Here is an 18,761-nt window from a genome sequence, read left to right on the forward strand (position 1 = left end):
TTTACTGCAAAGCTCCTGTTGGAGCAACCTGGATTTAAAGCTCATAGGGCTCAATAGAAGGTTATTGTGTTGCACGGCATGGTTATGTTTCTTGGATCAACCAAGCACAATGTTTATATCTACCACAAACTCATGTATTTTAATCGAAAAGCTTCTATGTCCAAATTGGCTGCGTCCCTTTAATGAAAATTTAATACTTTCCTTCAAAATGCTAAAAACAACAACCTCAAGAGTCTTTTAAACAGAAGAGAGTCATTAATGTTGCCACTTTCCTTTCGTTTTCCTGAAATGGAGAAGTTTGACCCTGAGGTGCCATGTTAATTTGGTTCTTTCCCCCTCCCCATCCCTGGATGTGTTCCTTCTAGTGTTCCTCTTTTGTTGTTGTTTATTATGAGCTGCAGAAGTGTGGAAAGTAGGAGAAAATAAAACTTGCTCAAGCGGATGTTCTTAAATCAATGGCAGTCTAGCTTAACAAAGAGGAAGGAATAGGGAAATGTTTGCTGCACAGTTACATAATTTTAAACTCAGGACTTAATGAGCTTACAGGGGCACCCTCTTTAAATGATATACCACTACACTTACAAAGGACCTGCTGCATGCATTAGGAGCTCTTCTGCTCATCCTGCTAAGCCTCTTGACCTCTGCTCCAAAGGTCCATCCTGGTGGTGCCACCGTTGCTAGCAGACCCAGCCCTATCATTAGCGACAACATGCCATTGGACTCAGGTGACTGATTCAGAAAGGCGATGGAGCGCCTGCCTGCTATTGCCTCCATCCAAAGTCCTGCTCAGCTCTGGACCATCATCAGGTAGGTGCCATCTTAGATGCCTCCAAATGCAATGCCTGGTGTGATGTCAGCAACAGATTGGACATTGCATTTGGAGCCACCTAAGATGGCTCCCGGCTGCTAAGCAGGTGGCATCCTCTTGCTACCAGGACTGTGTAAGCTGCACATCGGGTGTATGGAGGGCACAACAATGGGTGGCAATGCTGGATTAAGGCTCGGGGACTGAGGCTCAATGGGTATGTGTGATTTTTGTTGCCAGTGCCAGCTTTTGGGTCAGCGCTGGTTGTTGTGAAACAGTTCATCTTTAAATAAGATGAGCTGTACGGTACAAGTTCTGCTGCATATCAGTCCTGCATGTACAGTGGTACCTCAGGTTAAGTACTTAATTCGTTCCGGAGGTCCGTTCTTAACATGAAACTGTTCTTAACCTGAAGCACCACTTTAGCTAATGGGGCCTCCTGCTGCCGCCGCGCCGCCAGAGCCCGATTTCTGTTCTTATCCTGAAGCAAAGTTCTTAACCTGAAGCACTATTTCTGGGTTAGCAGAGTGTGTAACCTGAAGCATATGTAACCTGAAGCGTATGTAACCCAAGGTACTATTGTGTACCGCTAACCTCTGCATCAATCTTCTCTCTTCCGCCTAGCTTTAATATTTGCTGTGTCGGACATAAGTAATAAAGAAGCAGCTATCCCATTCTTTGTCCTTTTCAAGAGAGATATGGCAGTGGAGGAAAGAGAGGGAAATGGCAGCTATCTATGTCACTTTATTAATCTAGTAATGTATATACTTAATTGCCAGGGGTAAAAAGCTGCTCTTCAAATGATGAAAATATGAAGTGATCAAAATAGAAAGGTTTTTTTTTAAAAAAAAGCTAAATCCTCTAGGCATTAAGAGCTTAAATGCAAAACACATGACTCATTATATCAAGCCAACTCTTAGGGGTAAATATTCTGTGTGGGGAATTAGTTGCTCTTAATTGGAGTTGTGAGCTTAAATCCCAGAACACTGCACAGCACAGAAAAATATACCCTTTGTTTTAATATTGAAACAGAGAGGAGGCAGCTGAATGATCTAGGGAAGTGTGTGATTATTCTGCCACGTAAGCAACAGGGCATACAGTTTCTAGTGCTGAAAATTAGAGCCTTCAGCCTCTCAATCACCAATGTTTAAAAATATGCTTGAAATTGAATCCAAAATTCTGGCTTCCTGCTTTTCCATCAGTCTATTGGCCCCAGCAATTCTGTGCTATAGTTTCTAGACTCCAAAGCTCCTTTGTCCACTTCCATTTTGCCAATAGCACATGCTGCACAGTGTGAATCTTTCCAAATGAACATTCCATGACATCACATAAGCTGTTCGGTCACGCTCTTAGCAAATAAATGATTTTTTAAAACAATCTATTCCTCATTATATCTCAAATGATCCAGAACTGTGAAGCATAATACACTGAATATTTCAATGGGGTAGAAGGAAATGTGAAATGAATCACATCTATACCTTCAGCTGTATTCTGGGATTCATGTGTAATCAGGAAGGCCTTCTCCATCCTTGAAACCCCCCTATAGCTTCTGAAAAGGGGTTCTGCCCTCCAGAGGGCAGGCGTTATTATAGGGGCTGACGCCAGAGAGTGTGATTCAAAAATCACAACCCCTCTCAAGGTAATGCTACAAGCAAAGGAATGGGGAACCCCCTAGAACAAAATACGAACCATAAGCAGGTAAAAACTATTAGCAGGTAAGCGTGGTCGGGTAAACCTGTATATTAAGAAAATACCAGGTTCTGTGTGAAAAGTTCTGTGTGACATGGATGCCTTGCTTGTATTGGGGGACAGGGAATGCCTGGACAGGATATATGAGGGAGGGTGCCCTCTTTCAGACAGACGTTTGGTCTCAACACTACCTGTTATCTTTCTAGATTCAGAGTCATTCCACTTAGATCCCTTACTTTTCCATTACAACTTGTTACGTCTCCCTTTCCTTGGCTTCTGTAAACTGGCCTTATAGAAACCCAGTAGCCACACTTCTTGCAGGAACAGAGCATGCTCCAAAATGGCAGTCACGTCAGGACTGGAGCCAGTGAGAATAACAATGGTAGTAGTCCCACAACACTCTCCAAGGAGAGTGGCGACAAAATGGCAGTAACATGGTGACAGCTATCTTACATGATGACAGCTACCAGCAAGCATTTGTAAGGGCTTAATATACTGCCTTTCACTGTCAGGCATCCTCAAGGCAGTTCACAATAATAATAAAAACAATAAAAATATATTTTAAACAAAAGTAAACAACAGAGATGAGATAAGAAGCTCATCAGAGACAAATAGCAACTCTAAAGTCATTAAGGAATCTCAGACATCATTAGAAGCGCAAGAAAAAAGAGGCATGCCTAAAATGGCACGTAAAAATATCAAAAATTGGGCTCAGCAAACATGAGTTCCATAGTCATGCACACGAAAGCTCATACCAAGAACTAACTTAGTTGGTCTTTAAGGTGCTACTGGAAGGAATTTTTTTATTTTGACTATGGCAGACCAACACGGCTACCTATCTGTAACTGGAACCATGAGTTCCATAATTTTGGTATCACCTCAGAAAAAGCCCTCTCCTTGACCTGCATCTGCCTTAACTTGGAGGACACGGACAGCAAGAGAAGGGTGTCTGATGAAGATCTTAAATGGTAGGTAGGCATTCTATGTACGGTAACTATTATGCCTCCAAAAGCTAGCACCACTGTAAACCAGACTGAAGTAAATATAATTGCATTAGGATAAGTATAGGCAGAATTAAGAAGATAAGTAGAATTCTGACAGATCAGGCCAAAGGCCCATCTAGTCTATCACTCTGTTCTCAGAGCCTACCCTCCAACATTTCTCCAATGAAAATAGGGATATCCTATGGGAAAGTAGGGCATTCTGGGGTCAAATCAAAAACTGGGATGGCTTCTCTAAATCAAGGATGTCCCTGGAAAATAGGGACACTTGGAGGGTCTGTCAGAGTGGCCAAGCAGAAGCCCATGGGAAGACTGCAAGCAGAATATCTAATTCCCAGAAACTGCGAATTCCTAATTAAATTCCCAGCAACTGGTATTTAAAGGCACACTGCCTCCAACAGGGCAGGTAGCACATAGCCATCATTGACAGTATCCAGTCAAATTCCATAAATTTGTCTAATCCTCTTTTAAAGTTGTGAAAGTTGATGGACAAAAATTCATGCTTTGGCCCATCCTTGTGCATCTGGCGGCATTAGCAGCACCTTCCCTGTGGAAGGTTTTGTTGTAAACAAAATAGTTCTTTTAATTGGGCCTAATTTAGGATTCCTTTCATCTCTGTATTAATGTTTTAATGTCCCTGGCCCTCTGATTAGTCTTAATCATAAGTAAAACCATGCACCCAAATGGGACTGCAGGAATATTGTGGATCTGTGAGGGAGCGATAAAGACGCAGAGCTTGAAGTGTAGGCCACAGGTCAGCCATCTCACATAACTCCTTCTATGACTTGAGCCTTCTGCCTTCATTAATTGCCAGTGGTATAATCCACAAAGTAACAGATAAACCCAGACTAGCCTTGCATGTTCTTGTCAGTAAAAGGAATGTTCACAGTGCTCATGAACTGCTCTGAGGAATAAGCTGAGGGGATGTGCTTAAATGACTTATAAACTCCTTACAGCACAACCTTTCTTTGCTTCCACAATTATCTCCATATGAAGTCCAAAAAGAATCATTTTTAGAACATGTATTCTCTGTTTATGGATAAATAGGCCTTTGGTCCAATCCAGCAGGACTCTTCTTATCTTCTTCTTCTTCTTTAACACTGCCTATTCTGCTCACAGCTTAGACAAGCAGTTGCTGAAGAAACCAGCAAGCCCTACTGTGTCTAACTATGGGATAAGTTTGAAGAAAGAGAAACAGTAGGAAGAAGTAGCTATCTCTGTGCAGCAGGTAGTTCCCTTACTGTTCTTGCTCCACAGCCCCAAACCCCCTATGACATATCCTCAAACATTTCTTCAATGAAAATAGGAATGCCCCATTCCATGATGATAATTTTACTATTTATATCCGACACATCTGACTGGGTTGCCCCAGCCACTCTGGGCAGCTTCCAACATATATAAAAACATAATAAAACTTTTTTTTAAAAAAAACCCCTTCCCTATAAAGGATTGCCTTAAGACGGCTTGGGGGTCGGATAACTCCATACCCTCCAACATTTCTCCATCGAAAATAAGAACATCCTAAGGAAAAGTGAGACATTCCAGGATCAACTCAGAAACTGGGACGGCTTCTCTAAATCAGGGATGTCTCTGGAAAATAGGGACACTGCTATGATACTACAGGAAATTCTTGGAAAGCCTTCCCCCCCCCCCGGGGGGGGGAGAGCAGGTAGCAAGAAAATATGTTCCTGTCCTAGCTTCTTCCATGGAATCATGTTTGTTCTATGTGGATTTGAGATCAGAAAACATTTCTGGTCTGTGTCAGTAATGATCACTAGATCACTGTGTTTGCAATGCATGAATAAATCTTACTGTTTCCTTGACATACTCTTGAGAAAGGGGTCGGACTAGCCCTATGGGCTGGGGGTTTTCTCTGCCACATTCAAGAGATTGTTTGCATGTAGGATTTATTGAACTTCTGACATGACAGTTAACTTTGGCCAGTATAGAAAAGCACAGAAATGGCAGCATGCAAACAGCCCAATTTAATGGCTGTAACCTGATTCAGACTGTGGCTTTCTGGGATTTAGAAAGCCATCACAAAACTTTGAGGCAGTTTGTTGACTTTATCACAGTGTCTGTCCTCCTGCTCAAACTACCAGCCTGAAATACCGCTGTACAGTCCCGACTGACCATCTTTCACGGCGGGTTCCAGTCCTAGGGATGGGTGTTAAATTCCATCCAGCGTGATTCCTGTGAGACGAAAACATGGAAGGTTTACATGACTGGGCTTTGTCACGAGGAGAAAGGAATGTAACTTGAAAAGTGCAGAAGGTTTACAAATTTTCCTGGGATGGAATGATTTCCACCCTCCCAGGGCAAAAAAAAAGCCCCAACAAGGGTTCAGTAGGATCTCCACCTCTGTTGGTTTTAATTAGCAACTTTAAACAAACTCATTGCTCTCCCTCAAATGTGTATGCGGTGGGGAAAGAATAAATAGCTGAGGCCTGCAATTCATTTACACTTCAAATATACTTCTGAGTTGGTTATTCCTCAATTAATAAAATAGCTGGTGTATCCCTAAAGTAGTATAAAGTGACACGCTGTGTGAAATCAATTTTCCTTTCCAAAATCATTAAATCCAGTAGCCTGTGACTGCATCCCTGCTAATTCTGGTTGCAGCCCTTTCATCCTCCATTAGCTTTGGCGCTCCTAACAGGCTGTCAAAAATAATTTCCCAGGACGTAAATAATTCAGAAATTAAAAATTAATAAATAATAACAGGGAGCTACTGGGAGATAGACTGGGTCAATTAGTCAGCTCTGCATTCTGTTTCTTCACAGCAGGGGGGCAACCATATTCGTTACCAGACTCTTGCCTCCGATGCCTAGGTCTGATTTACGGCTCTTCATTACTGGATCCAGTCAGACACAATTACCTCCATCACTATCTCCATTCCTAACTTCAAAGAAACACACATTTTCTTGTCTGCTATTTTTCCTCCTTGCAGCAGCCTCAGCTTGACGTCTCTGGAATTTCTTCCATGCGGACTAATTAATAAGACTTTGACTTATCATATTCACTTCTTTTCTTTGATGTCCTACCTTAGTCAATCATCCTATTTAATTAGAATTTCAATGATAACTTTACTTATCTTGTGGGTAGATGTAAATTAAAATAACAGGGTTTTAATTCTCTTTCTTACGGGGTTGTGACATTTTAAAAAAAACACACACAGGAAAAAGTTCCAGTCCAAATGCAATGGTACGTATGTTTGTATGCATGTGAGGGGCTGCCTTCTGCTAAACTGTTTACCTCCTTGCTACAAAATATTTTTGTTTGTTGAACATGCACCATTGAAGTGGAAATGAACTTTGGATCCTTTTAACATCACCCAATCTTCACAGGTCCATGCAGGGGAGTGGTTAAATTAAGGTGTGTGTGAATAGATGCCAGCGCAGACAAATGTTAGATGGCTAAAAAGGAAAGGAAAATGGTGCTCTTTTTGTATATGATTCTTTCAGAAATGCAGTAGAGTTAATAATAATAATACTTAGTATACAGATTGCTGATGAGGCTGCAATTTGAAATAGACTTACCTGAAAGAAAGCCACATTGGACTCATTTCGGAGCAGACATGCATCAGTTTGTACTATTTGTGTACCAACCCAGGTGTTTGGCACATTATCTTGTCAACCTTTACAACAATCTTATAAATACTACTGCCGCCTGCACCCCCCCCCAGTAAATATTGCAAACTGCAGTAGGTGTGGGGAGAGGAAAAAGGGGGCAGGCACTTCAGGTGTTCAGGTGAGATTCAAGTTGGAGAGTTCCTGATTCCTAGCTGAGCCTCTTAGTTGCACAGATTGCGGTTATTTAATTATTTTAAATTTATAGTTTTATCCAAGGTGCTGGTAATTAGCTATGAAGCTTCAGATGGATTTGTGACCAGACTAGTTGAAGTACTGCTCCTCCCACACCAGCCTAACACCAGTTACATTTGCCATCTGAATACTTTCTCCATGTCCTGCTGCTTGTATGTGGAACAAGACCTTGTTCATTGCAGCTTTAAAATAAATAACCCCCCAATGAATTCCACCTCTCTTTTTGGGGGGGTGTATATAAGCAAAGTTTTGAAATGTCTTTTTGATATTATTTATGTATATACCTTTCTGAGTGGGAATCATATATCTTTGGCCCTTGACCTATGACTGACTTGACACCCATGTATATGGAGAATGCTAACAACCCACAGTTTGGTATGGCATGTAAACAACAAATAATTGTTTCTGGTGTGTTCCACTATTACCCAGCAATTAGCTCTGGGTTGCTAGGAGGACACGACGTCTTCCTTATTCACTTCAATAGAAGGAAGCAGTTCTAAGTTTATTCTCCGCTCATGGAGCCGCTGTCCACTGGGCACCCCCAGTGACAGCCTTAGAACTGAAGCACAAAACAGATATCATGCATACTTTTGTTGTTTAGTCATTTAGTTGTGTCCGACTCTTCATGACCCCATGGACCAGAGCACGCCAGGCACTCCTGACTTCCACTGCCTCCCGCAGTTTGGTCAAGCTCATGTTGGTAGCTTTGAGAACACTGTCCAACCATCTCATTCTCTGTCGTCCCCTTCTCCTTGTGCCATCCATCTTTCCCAACATCAGGGTCTTTTCCAGGGAGTCTTCTCTTCTCATGAAGTATTGGAGCCTCAGCTTCACGATCTGTCCTTCCAGTGAGCGCTCAGGGCTGATTTCCTTCAGAATGGAGAGGTTTGATCTTCTTGCAGTCCATGGGACTCTCAAGAGTCTCCTCCAGCACCATAATTCAAAAGCATCAATTCTTCGGCGATCAGCCTTCTTTATGGTCCAGCTCTCACTTCCATACATCACTACTGGGAAAACCATGGCTTTTACTATACGGACCTTTGTTGGCAAGGTGATGTCTCTGCTTTTTAAGATGTTGTCTAGGTTTGCCATCGCCTTTCTCCCAAGGAGCAGGCGTCTTTTAATTTCGTGACTGCTGTCACCATCTGCACTGATCATGGAGCCCAAGAAAGTAAAATCTCTCACTGCCTCCATTTCTTCCCCATCCATTTGCCAGGAGGTGATGGGACCTGTGGCCATGATCTTAGTTTTTTTGATGTTGAGCTTCAGACCATGTTTTGCACTCTCTTCTTTCACCCTCATTGAAAGGTTCTTTAATTCCTCCTCACAAGACAGTTATTTGGTATAATGGCACACATAGATGGAGGAACTGGGAAAATGGCAAGTACTCTGGAATTTGGCTCCTTACATTGTAAAGCTCGCTTAGGGTGGTACATTCCACACTGGTTCTGTACGCATTCCTAAAGTACATGTAGGGCACTTGGGCAAATATTTTTTTTTGGGGGGGGAACCATTAAAGTATTACTTAAAAGTACCTCATGATAGCCCCAATACTTCTGTAAAATGCACTGCGTTTGTTACAGTTTAAATACTTCAGTCAAGTTTTTATGCAAATTGGAAAACCTCCCTTTCCATATTTCTAGAACTTTTCTTTTCTTTTCTTTTAATGTTAGGATTTCTGTCAGTTGAACATGTGGCCCAAATCTGTCATGTCCAACTAACATCAGCACTATTGTTTAAAGATACGAATACAGTAGCAAAGTGTTGCCTTTATAAAATATTTCCAAATTCCTTTATCAGCAATTTAAGTGTTGTTCTTGAACAATTGGATCCTGTTACATTTTTCTATTTAGGGCATTATTATTTAATTTAATTTAATTGGTTTCTTTCCTCCCCTTAGGGTTCTCTGGACCCAGAAAGTTCAAATTAAATACTCTAATTGCTCTGAAACTCACTTGTGGTCTAAAATGTGTTCCTTTTAAAATGAGCTTGCATATCTAGTTCATACATATTCTTCTCATTATTTCATGAGATGGAGAAACGTTGGGTGTCTAAAATTTGCATTTGAAAACAGCCAATAATTAACCAAAATAATAATTATATAGATATCATACAGAGAGGCTATATCACAACAAACTGTAAGTTACAAATTTATAAATAAGGCCATGAGCACACATCAAAGCTTTTTGAAAGCATGCTATTTAAAAGACGAAAGCAGAAGCAGATAATGATGGCATCAGACATCACAGGGTCTGGGAAGACAGCTTACTTTGGAACCTGTTGACCCCATCCAGAGAGGCATACATACTGCAAGGTGAGAGGATTGTCCTACAGGTTTTAAAAGTCTTCTGGAGTGTGATAAGAAGGATGAAGGTTTAAAAGGCAGTCAAAAGCCCTGTTGCACCCATGTTATGCTCGGGCACATACTTCTGTGGCTATCTGGAATGGATCATCTGATATCCAAAACCTAAAGTAGTCAATAGCACGTGAGCAAAAGGTAGAGTTTCTTAATATGTAATTGTTATGTACTGAAGTTCTCACCCAGGGCCAGTAGGGGGATACTGTAGACAGTTATGCAAATAAGGGATTGAAAGTGACGTTCAGTGATTGGATAGTTTTAGAAAATTGCTACAATTACGTTGTACTGGAGCTCTATATAAGCAGGCTGACTGAACCCTTCAGTTCAGTTCTGTTCTGGCCTCTGAAAAAACAAGAGCTGTTTGAAGAATCGCTGTGTCGTCTGATATGTTCACCCACAACTTAACAGTAATAATAATAATAGCAACAATAGATCTGACATTAGGTGATTAGCACTGCTGCAGTGAAAATGAAGGTAGAACCTCAGCGCCTCTGCAAATTAAATATGGGTGGTCTCACAGGAAACACATGTAAAGAGACAGTATAAATAAACCATGTCTTGTGCTTAGGGCTGGCATCGGGTTTTGCCTCATTGGGCATCTGCCAAGGGCAATGCTCTCGTATTGGTCTCACTGCCAATCCCTGTAGTTGCTTTGCAGTGGCTGCCTGCTTGCTTACAAAGAAGGCTGTATAGCGATGAAACAGAAGAGTATGAATGCTCACATTCCTGATTCAGGATACTGTAGTCACGAAACATACTCCCCCCCACCCCCAAGAAGAAAATTGCTCTTCTGAAATGCATTCCACTTCCGTAAATGCAGACACTGTCAATAATTAATTTCTCTTTCATTTCTTCACTCTTGTGTCCTCTTCAGCCACACAGCAGAGCAAAAAAGGGCAGCAATCTCCATGCAGCACACCTTGACCTCTTTTTTCTTGGAGGTTGTGCATAGTGGAGACAAAAAATAATAATGTAAAGCTGCTTGGATGAACATTCCTGTATAGCCACTTGGAGTAGCCACCCACCACAACTCATCTGGCAGGGACACCTGGAGAAGGGTCTCCAAAGACTATATCAAAGTCTGGGTAAGTAAATGGAGGAGGAATCCTCAGTTACCTGGCCCCAAGCCATTAAGGGCTTTATGCCTTTATATGCTAATGCCAACACTTGAATTGGGAATAGAAATAGACTGGAAGCCAGGACAAATGACAAAACATTGGGGTAATGTGTTCGTACATTCCAATCCTGGTTAACAATTTTTCTGCCTTATTTTTGACCAAAATGAAATTTCCAAACTATTTTCAAAGACAGCCCCACATACAATGCATTGCAGTAATCTAAGTGCAAGGCTATCTCTGTCTAGATAAGCTCACAGTTGACATATCAGCTGGTTTTAATACAAAGCATTTTGAGCCGGCAAGGCCACTAAACAAGCTGATAGGGAGGGGGTATGCCTGGGCAGGTGCGGTAGCACAGCGGCTGTTGTTTCTCTCAAGGCCATAGTAAATTTCAAGTATAATGATGGCAGAAATATAACCGTTAAGCCAAAATTCATGTCGGCAGGGCTAAAGCTTGGAAAGGGAGTGGTTGCTAAGCAACCACGTGACTATCATTTTTGCTTCATGCTTATAACAGTAATATGAGATCTTTTATGTGTTGCCCGGCAACCATGCAAGTTCTGTTTCCTACTATTTCCCATCCTTTCTCTTTGTAGTTTATGGTTAATGAGCACAGCTGGCTGGAAAGTTCTAACAGCTGCTATCTCCTCAGCCTAGGATTTACCTGATGAATCATAACAGGTTTGACAGGGTATAAATGTGCTATTTGTGTTAGGGGCAAGCCAGTGGCGCACTTTAGTTGGATTTTGTCCATGGGCTACCATTTGCCATCCCGTACATTAGTCAGTCAAAAATCACTTGCACAGGTATATCACATTGTTTTAAATATGCTTGGGTTGTGCTTTCAGGCATCGTCAGTACTATGTGCTTAAAAAACAAAACAAAAAAAATTGCCTAAAATGAAGATCTGATTTAGCATGATCTTTAAAAAACTAAAAAACTTACACTTAGGAAATTTAAACTGTGCCTTGTACATTTTATGTGCTGTGTAAATATCTGAAAAGTTTCTCCAATAGCCCAAAGTACTTGAACTAAAATACTTGAATGGGGAATAGGGAAGCAGCAAAATGCACTTTGTGTGGTTTAAATGTCATACTAAAATGAAATGCATAGCTTTACTTGGAAATTATTTTTATTGGAATGGTTGTAAATATTTTAAGATACCTCAATAGCATACACTTCCCATATATTATCTAGATATTTTAACAATAAAATCCTACACGTTTACTCAAAGTTCCACTGATCACTGAGGATTACTCCCTAATAAGTGTGTTTAGGATTGCAGCATGAAGGGATAAAATAAAAGTGCTGAAAACTCTTATTAAAATTCCTGAAAAATGGTAATTACAAGTTTTATATTTCAACATTATTGTCTCCCTTCCATTTTCCCAATTTAACTGGAACATACAGTATATTGTCTTTTCATTATGTTAATAATTTTATCAAGCCATGTATAAAAGTGGAACATTTTCTGCAGAAAAAAATCCACTACATATCACCAATCATCCTGCAAAAAAAGGCCCCCATGTTGATGAAGCGGAAGATCAGAGAAGAGGCGTTTTTATAAGCAATGCTCGGAACAGAGGAGGACTATAAAAGTGACTACACCAATATCATTTCAGTGCTGAGCCATTTCATTTTACCAGGTTTTAAAACTTGAACTAATTATAATTGTTTTATGCCGCTGTATTAAAACTTTAGGGTTTTTTTAGTATCTTTTCATTCTGTTGTTTTATTTTATTTTTTTGCAAGATGCCCTGGGAACCAAGGCAAAGGGTAAAAATAAGAAAGCTGCGTAACTCCTCCCTTTCAAGTTGAAAAACACTCAGGTTCCTCCTCCTGCGGTTGCCGTACAAGATGGCGGCGCCCAGTTCAGTCTACTCTATGGCGTCCTAGCAACAAGAACGAAGTAATACGTCAACGCACTTCCGGGTCTTGGCGTCGGCGCTTGAACTTTGACCCCCGCGCTAGCGTCTGCTTCCTCTTCCGGTGCCGGCTCCCACTCCAGGTAAGAGCGATTCAGTCTGTCTCTTTCGGGGAGCTTAGCTTAATCCGTTTCCATCCGCGGCAGGGAGGGCTTGAGGGGCCTTGCGGGTACGTCGGAGGGTACTTGGGAGCTTGGGGCGAAGGACGAGGGCTGTATGTCGGTGGGCAAGCCAGGAGAGGCCGGCGCCTGGGTGGGAGTCTTGAATGCAGGCCTCTCCGCCTCGCACAGGCTTGAGCGAGGCCTTTCAGTCTGCGAAGCCGCGCAGAGCTATGATTAATAACTGGGCTCTCCAGTTCTCTCGCACTCGGACGGAAGGCTAAATAAAATGTGTTTTCTCCCTATCCAACGGCGCGTTCGATGCCCAGTTTTCACTGCGAGAAATAAAGGGCCGAAGACATATTTTTTAGCATCTGGGTTCGGTCTCTTCCTTCTCCATGCAGAGTCACCGGGGAATCGATTTTGAGACATTCTCCCTTAAAAATGCGGGGTAATTGGCGGTGGGTGGGTGGGGGAAGAAACCAAACCGAACTGCAAGAGTGATGTGCTGTGGTTTATGAAGCGTTTGGCTTGGGTAAGAGTTCAAGTGCAGCACTTATTTCTGCCATGAGGTTCACCAGTCTTGTGGTCTCGCTAAACCTCACTGGCCTTCCAGGGTTGTTTTGAGGGTAGTCAGATAAACCCTAAGCAATACATTTAGTTCATTGGAGGAATGGCAAATGTGATCATGCACCACCTTGATTGCAAACTGTTGTTGTAACAGTATGGTAAAATGGCTAACTGCTTTGGGGTGTTGTTGCTGTTTTGCAGTCAAGCAATATGTTAATTTTACGAAATAAAGTATGAGACTTGAATTGGGAAGAACTTTCATGTGCCAGTTACCAAGCATACCCCACAGGGTGGTGGTGAGGCTAAATTGGTGAGAAACTATGTTACCTCTATCTCATTTGAATGACAGAATAGTCATGTAACACTGGCAATTGGGGTTTGTGTGTGTGTATTCTCTCTGTCTCATACTCTGCTTAGAATGCTGCCTTCTCTCACTGTATTTTCTTTCCTTGTATAGACACGATGGTCCAGCGTCTAACATACCGACGTAGGTTGTCCTACAACACAGCCTCTAACAAGACCAGGCTGTAAGTAAAATCCTACTATTAAATGATTGTATTATTGTTAAATAAATTTTATAACACTTAAATTAAATGACTGTTTCTTTGGTTGATGCAGATCCCGGACACCAGGCAACAGGATTGTGTATTTATACACCAAGAAAGTGGGCAAGGCACCGAAGTCTGCATGCGGCGTGTGCCCAGGAAGACTTCGTGGTGTAAGTGTATTCTCTTTTACTTGTGTTGACTGGCATCCTAAATAAAGACAGGAACTCTAGCTCATTGCCCAATTTATATTGGAAAATCTGGTATATGTGGTACTTAGGTAAATCTCTCCCCCCCGCCTGTAAAAATCTAAAGTGTTGCATAGGCAATTGCTTGTTAATACATTTGTAATTTCATTGTTGGCATGATGCTCAAGCCAGTGCCTAATGCGCTGTTGGACTATAACAATGTGGGTCATTTGCTATAGCATCTTAGAGCTGAAACTATAAGTGTGCCCCTTCTGTTGTTTGTTTTGCACTTGATCATTATTCATTTGTCATTAATTTCAAGCATTATAGAAAAATCAGTGGTGTCCAGGTAGATCTGAAACAGAAATACCTCTTCCATCTTAGCTAATAATAGCTATGTAGAGTTGCCTCTTTTATGTGTCCTCTATTTTCCACAACTAAGTAGCAGTTGCTTTCCTCCCTCTTTACATTGTGACAAAACAGGAATAGTTTATTTCATGGTAATAGCAGTGAACCAATATTACAGAATTGGAAGTGCTTTACTGCTGAAAATAGCATGCTAATAAACTGCTGCTATTTTTAACAGTGTATGCATTTAGTGAAGTGAATATCTGAAGAGAATATCTATATTCAATATTGTTTTAACTAAGACTTTAAAATTGATTTCCTCAACGTCGTGGAAGGTTGCTTAAGGGAAGCACTAAGTAGCAAAGCAATTTTAGTGTAAAAGTACTGTCTTTCAAAAAAAAATTCCCTGGTTAGAAAAATATATGTGTCTGCCATTCAAAAAACAAAGTGAATGTTCTTAGCTGCTTATAATGTCTTAAAGTTATTTAAGAACATAAAAGCCCAGCTGCAACAGACATAAGGCCTATCTAGTCCATCCTGGTCTCAGTCTTCAACCAGATGCCCGTGAGAAGCCCACAAGCAGGACAAGAGTGTTTCATACTATTATATGCCTATTGTCTTTTAACAAGCTTAAGACTGCAAATCATGCAAACTGTGGGTTATACAAATGTATTTTTCACTTCTTACAGGTTCGTGCTGTTCGCCCTAAAGTTCTTATGAGGCTGTCAAAAACAAAGAAGCATGTTAGCAGAGCCTATGGTGGGTCCATGTGTGCTAAATGTGTTCGTGACAGGTAATTTATAAGCATTTTTTTTAAGTTCATGGGCTGTAATTTTTAGTTTCAAATATCTGTCTAGTTTCTTTCTTGTAACTCCTCCTTAGCAGTGGCCCCTTCTTCATGCAGCCACCTCTACCCTGAGCTTAGGCAACTTTAATGGCCTTTAAGCACTGATTAAAATAATATCTGTTGTTGATGCTTGCATGTTAAAGTTGCTGTCTACCGCCTTGTGACTTGATGTGAAAGGCAGTGTAGGAATGTCTTTAAAAAATAAATAATTTTGCTACTGTAGAAATCTGGACTAAAATTTGTGCTGTACAAATGCATGTTTTTTTTAACCCAAACTAACTCATCCTTGCTTGAGATACCAATAAAAGAAGACTAGTATATTTTACAAATTGTGTTGTGGATTTTATTTTACTAAGTGATTATTGCTTGTTGTCTCAGAATGAAATAGCTTATTTTGACTTCCAGCCATATCAGCTTGTAAGCAATCAGCAGCACAAGCTGTTTTGTATTTAACCGTTCACCTGGTCATCATCGGTCACCAGGAATTCCCTCCAGTTGAGTAAGAGGAGACAAAAGAGAAACAGTGCAATCTGTTCCTCCATTACCAGTGTCCTCAGTTTCTGCACTGTAAGGGGACAAGGGACCTAGCGAGCACAGGGCTTGTTTCTGATTTCTCAGACCATGGTTTGGAGGCTTCTCTGAATATAGCCTGTGTGATAACAAATGAGCAATGCTGAAATAGTAACAAGTGCTTTCCTTTTTCTCTAGAATCAAACGAGCATTCCTTATTGAGGAACAGAAGATTGTTGTCAAGGTGCTAAAGGCCCAAGCACAGAGTCAGAAATCAAAGTGATAATTTGTGTTGTCTGCCTAATAAATGAAGATTTCACTTCCATGTGTAGTGATTTTTTTCCCTGGAGAACTTATCAAATATGTTCAGTATTGAGGTGAACACTGGAGTTGTAAAGGGTGAGGGCTTTATGCTGATTACTCTCTTCGGTGTTTTTTTTTAAAAAGCATTAAATACATATCCTAAACAAGTGGCATGGAACAAGGAGCATGAGGATCCACTGGGAGAAATTAGCATGAGCCAGGAAATCATCACACCTTCAGGTTTAGTCAATCTTGCTAGGTTCCCTAGCGTATGCTAGAAACCTTCATGAGGGATTGCTTTTGTGACACTGTAAGCCTGGACTCAACCTTGGACATTTCCTTTGCCACCCATCAAGACCCCATCACTCCCAATTTTTAACTTTTAGTTAAGGATTATTTGGCAGGGGTAGTTGCTTGGCAGCATTTCCTGTGTTTATGCTGCTTACTACAATTCCTTAGATTTCTAAATGTGCCTCATGGGCCAAAAGCGATGAAAACTACTGATCTTTAGTATGAGTTTTGTTGTTTTTAGCTTACTTCCACTGGGAAAGAGGATGTATCACGGCAGAACTTGCATAATAATTAAATGTATTTTTTTGGTTTTGTTTAAAATGTACCCTTCTGCCATAAGTGATTTTAAAAGAACTAAATATAGGACAATATCCAATATCAGTTCTGCTGGCCAGTGAACTACTGTGCAGGCAATGGAGCTTCCTCTTGGTCCGTCCAATTCCCCATGCAATCTCAGAATCGGCTCTGGAAAGTTAAAGAACCATCCAAAGCAGATGTTTGGGGCATGGGGTGAGGGAGGAGATTCCTGTTGCACCAGCAGATCTATGCACAAAGAGCACTGGATACATCCCATAATTTATGTGGGATCTTGCAAGGTAAGTTGTTTAGTGCTTGCCTTTACCTTGTAGGCTCTTGGAGCACTTCTGAAAGCAACCAGACACTTTCTGTGATACTTGTGAAACATACGAACTAATGGTTAGATAAAAGAAAGGTAAAGGTACCCCTGCCCGTACGGGCCAGTCGTGACCGACTCAGGTTGCGTGCTTATCTCGCTTAAGAGGCCGGGAGCCAGCGCTGTCCGCAGACACTTCCGGGTCACGTAGCCAGCGTGACGAAGCTGCTCTGGCGAGCCAGCACCAGCGCAGCGCATGGAAACGCCATTACCTTCCCGCTATAAAGCGGTACCTATTTATCTACTTGCACTTAAGGGTGCTTTCGAACTGCTAGGTGGGCAGGAGCTAGGACCGAACGACGGGAGCTCACCCCGCCACGGGGATTCGAACTGCCGACCATACGATCACAGCGCCACCCGCGTCCTAGTAATGGTTATATAAGCTGTTCTTAATTCCCTTTCTGTCTTAGAAAGGAACTATTCAGTAATATCCTTAAAACCTTTGTGAGTTGACTTTTGTATCATCTCTGATTTTCTTGTCAGGAAAAATGAAAAAAGTAAGACAGATGTCTGCTTAACCTTTGCTGCAAGTATTCGGTTAGACTTAGCTTGTATTAAGAACTGTTGGACAGCACCATAATTAAATGATGTTTTGGAAAGGAGATCTTGCTCCTAATCTTAAATTTTGAGTGTGTAGTATCATCCGTTCTTAACAATCAGATGAGGTCAAAAACCAAGAAGTAGCTAATTCATTAAACTTCATTTGAGTGAACAAGAAAGATGATTTAGAATAATCACTACAATCTGATAAAAAGCCCTGCTAGTGGTAAAAACAATGCAGGCATTAAGAAAACGGTAATATGCCCCCCTGATTAAAAGACAAAGACTGCTGCAATATCAAGGCAGACCTAACTCAAAAAATACATGACGGCTCTCATCTACATAAGCACCATTATGGTGACATCTATAATGCAATGAAGTACCAGATTACATTTTTTAAAGACCTCATAGAAGTCTTAAAATGACACAGGATAAATGAATGGATGAAAAACATTTGCACATAGTTTAAGATGATTTACCATCAAGTTTAGTGGTCTAAATATAACATTTGTTAATTTTTGTTTGAAAGTAATTTCCATAGATTTCAATAGGACTTAACTCCAAAATTTGACAGGTTTCAGCCTTAGTTTTCCTATAAACAAGTTCAGTGAGTATCAAAATTTTGGAAAGAGCATGTGGTGCTAAAACACTTTTCTCCCTCAGGTGGAATTATCTCAGCTTTGTTTACCAGCTTTCTGAAAAGGCAAAACTCATACTTCTTAGTGACTCATTTAAATGTCCATTAATATTTTCCCTTTGAATCTAACAATGGCCCAGCACATGTGGAAGTGCCAACTTCAGCTGTGTTTTTTGCAGCATGGTCAATGCCTGGGAGCAACCAGTCTAGCTGGGGAAAATACACTAGGAATGGATGCTTCGGCACTAGCAAAAGTGTATATGAGCATAGTTGCCCAATGACGGGAGGTGAGGTTGCTTCCAGGAGGTGTCTTATTGTGCGAGGGAAAGGGTTAAAATCTGGCAAATGCTTGTTTATTCTAACTCCTGAATCTTAATTCATTTAGATGAAAGTTTAATTGGCTTCAGTAGAATTTTTTTAATAAACGTTGCGTGATTTTCGGAGACAGGAGAAGCTTAATGTTTAATGAAAAAGCCCTAATTTTGTTTTG

At 41.0% G+C, this 18,761-nt stretch overlaps 1 protein-coding gene and 1 long non-coding RNA gene across 3 annotated transcripts in view; both read left to right on the top strand.

Annotated features, from left to right (window-relative positions):
• Positions 1-18,761, top strand: part of LOC309540355 — a 227,156-nt gene that overhangs the window by 175,127 nt on the left and 33,268 nt on the right. The gene's annotated exons all lie outside the window — the stretch shown is intronic.
• Positions 12,718-16,150, top strand: RPL34 (ribosomal protein L34). Of its 2 annotated transcripts, none has more exons than XM_082238452.1 (5): positions 12,718-12,804; positions 13,847-13,916; positions 14,008-14,107; positions 15,160-15,263; positions 16,026-16,150. In XM_082238452.1, exons 2-5 carry the CDS (start codon positions 13,852-13,854, stop codon positions 16,108-16,110), a joined length of 354 nt encoding a protein of 117 aa, XP_082094578.1. In that variant the 5' UTR covers positions 12,718-12,804; positions 13,847-13,851; the 3' UTR covers positions 16,111-16,150. The 2 variants fall into 2 exon arrangements, with proteins under 2 accessions (XP_082094578.1, XP_082094579.1); XM_082238453.1 differs by lacking the exon at positions 12,718-12,804 and adding an exon at positions 12,816-12,890.

The sequence above is a fragment of the Podarcis vaucheri genome (assembly GCF_965113315.1).
Source record: "Podarcis vaucheri genome assembly, chromosome: 9".
In the NCBI taxonomy this organism is placed as follows: domain Eukaryota; kingdom Metazoa; phylum Chordata; class Lepidosauria; order Squamata; family Lacertidae; genus Podarcis; species Podarcis vaucheri.

Bases quoted from the DNA above. Each gene is read 5' to 3' on its own strand.
- RPL34 (XM_082238452.1), top strand. From the start codon at position 13,852: ATGGTCCAGCGTCTAACATACCGACGTAGGTTGTCCTACAACACAGCC. The intron at 14,108-15,159 runs GTAAGTGTATTC...CACTTCTTACAG, and splicing joins GCCCAGGAAGACTTCGTGGT to GTTCGTGCTGTTCGCCCTAA. The intron at 15,264-16,025 runs GTAATTTATAAG...CTTTTTCTCTAG, and splicing joins GCTAAATGTGTTCGTGACAG to AATCAAACGAGCATTCCTTA.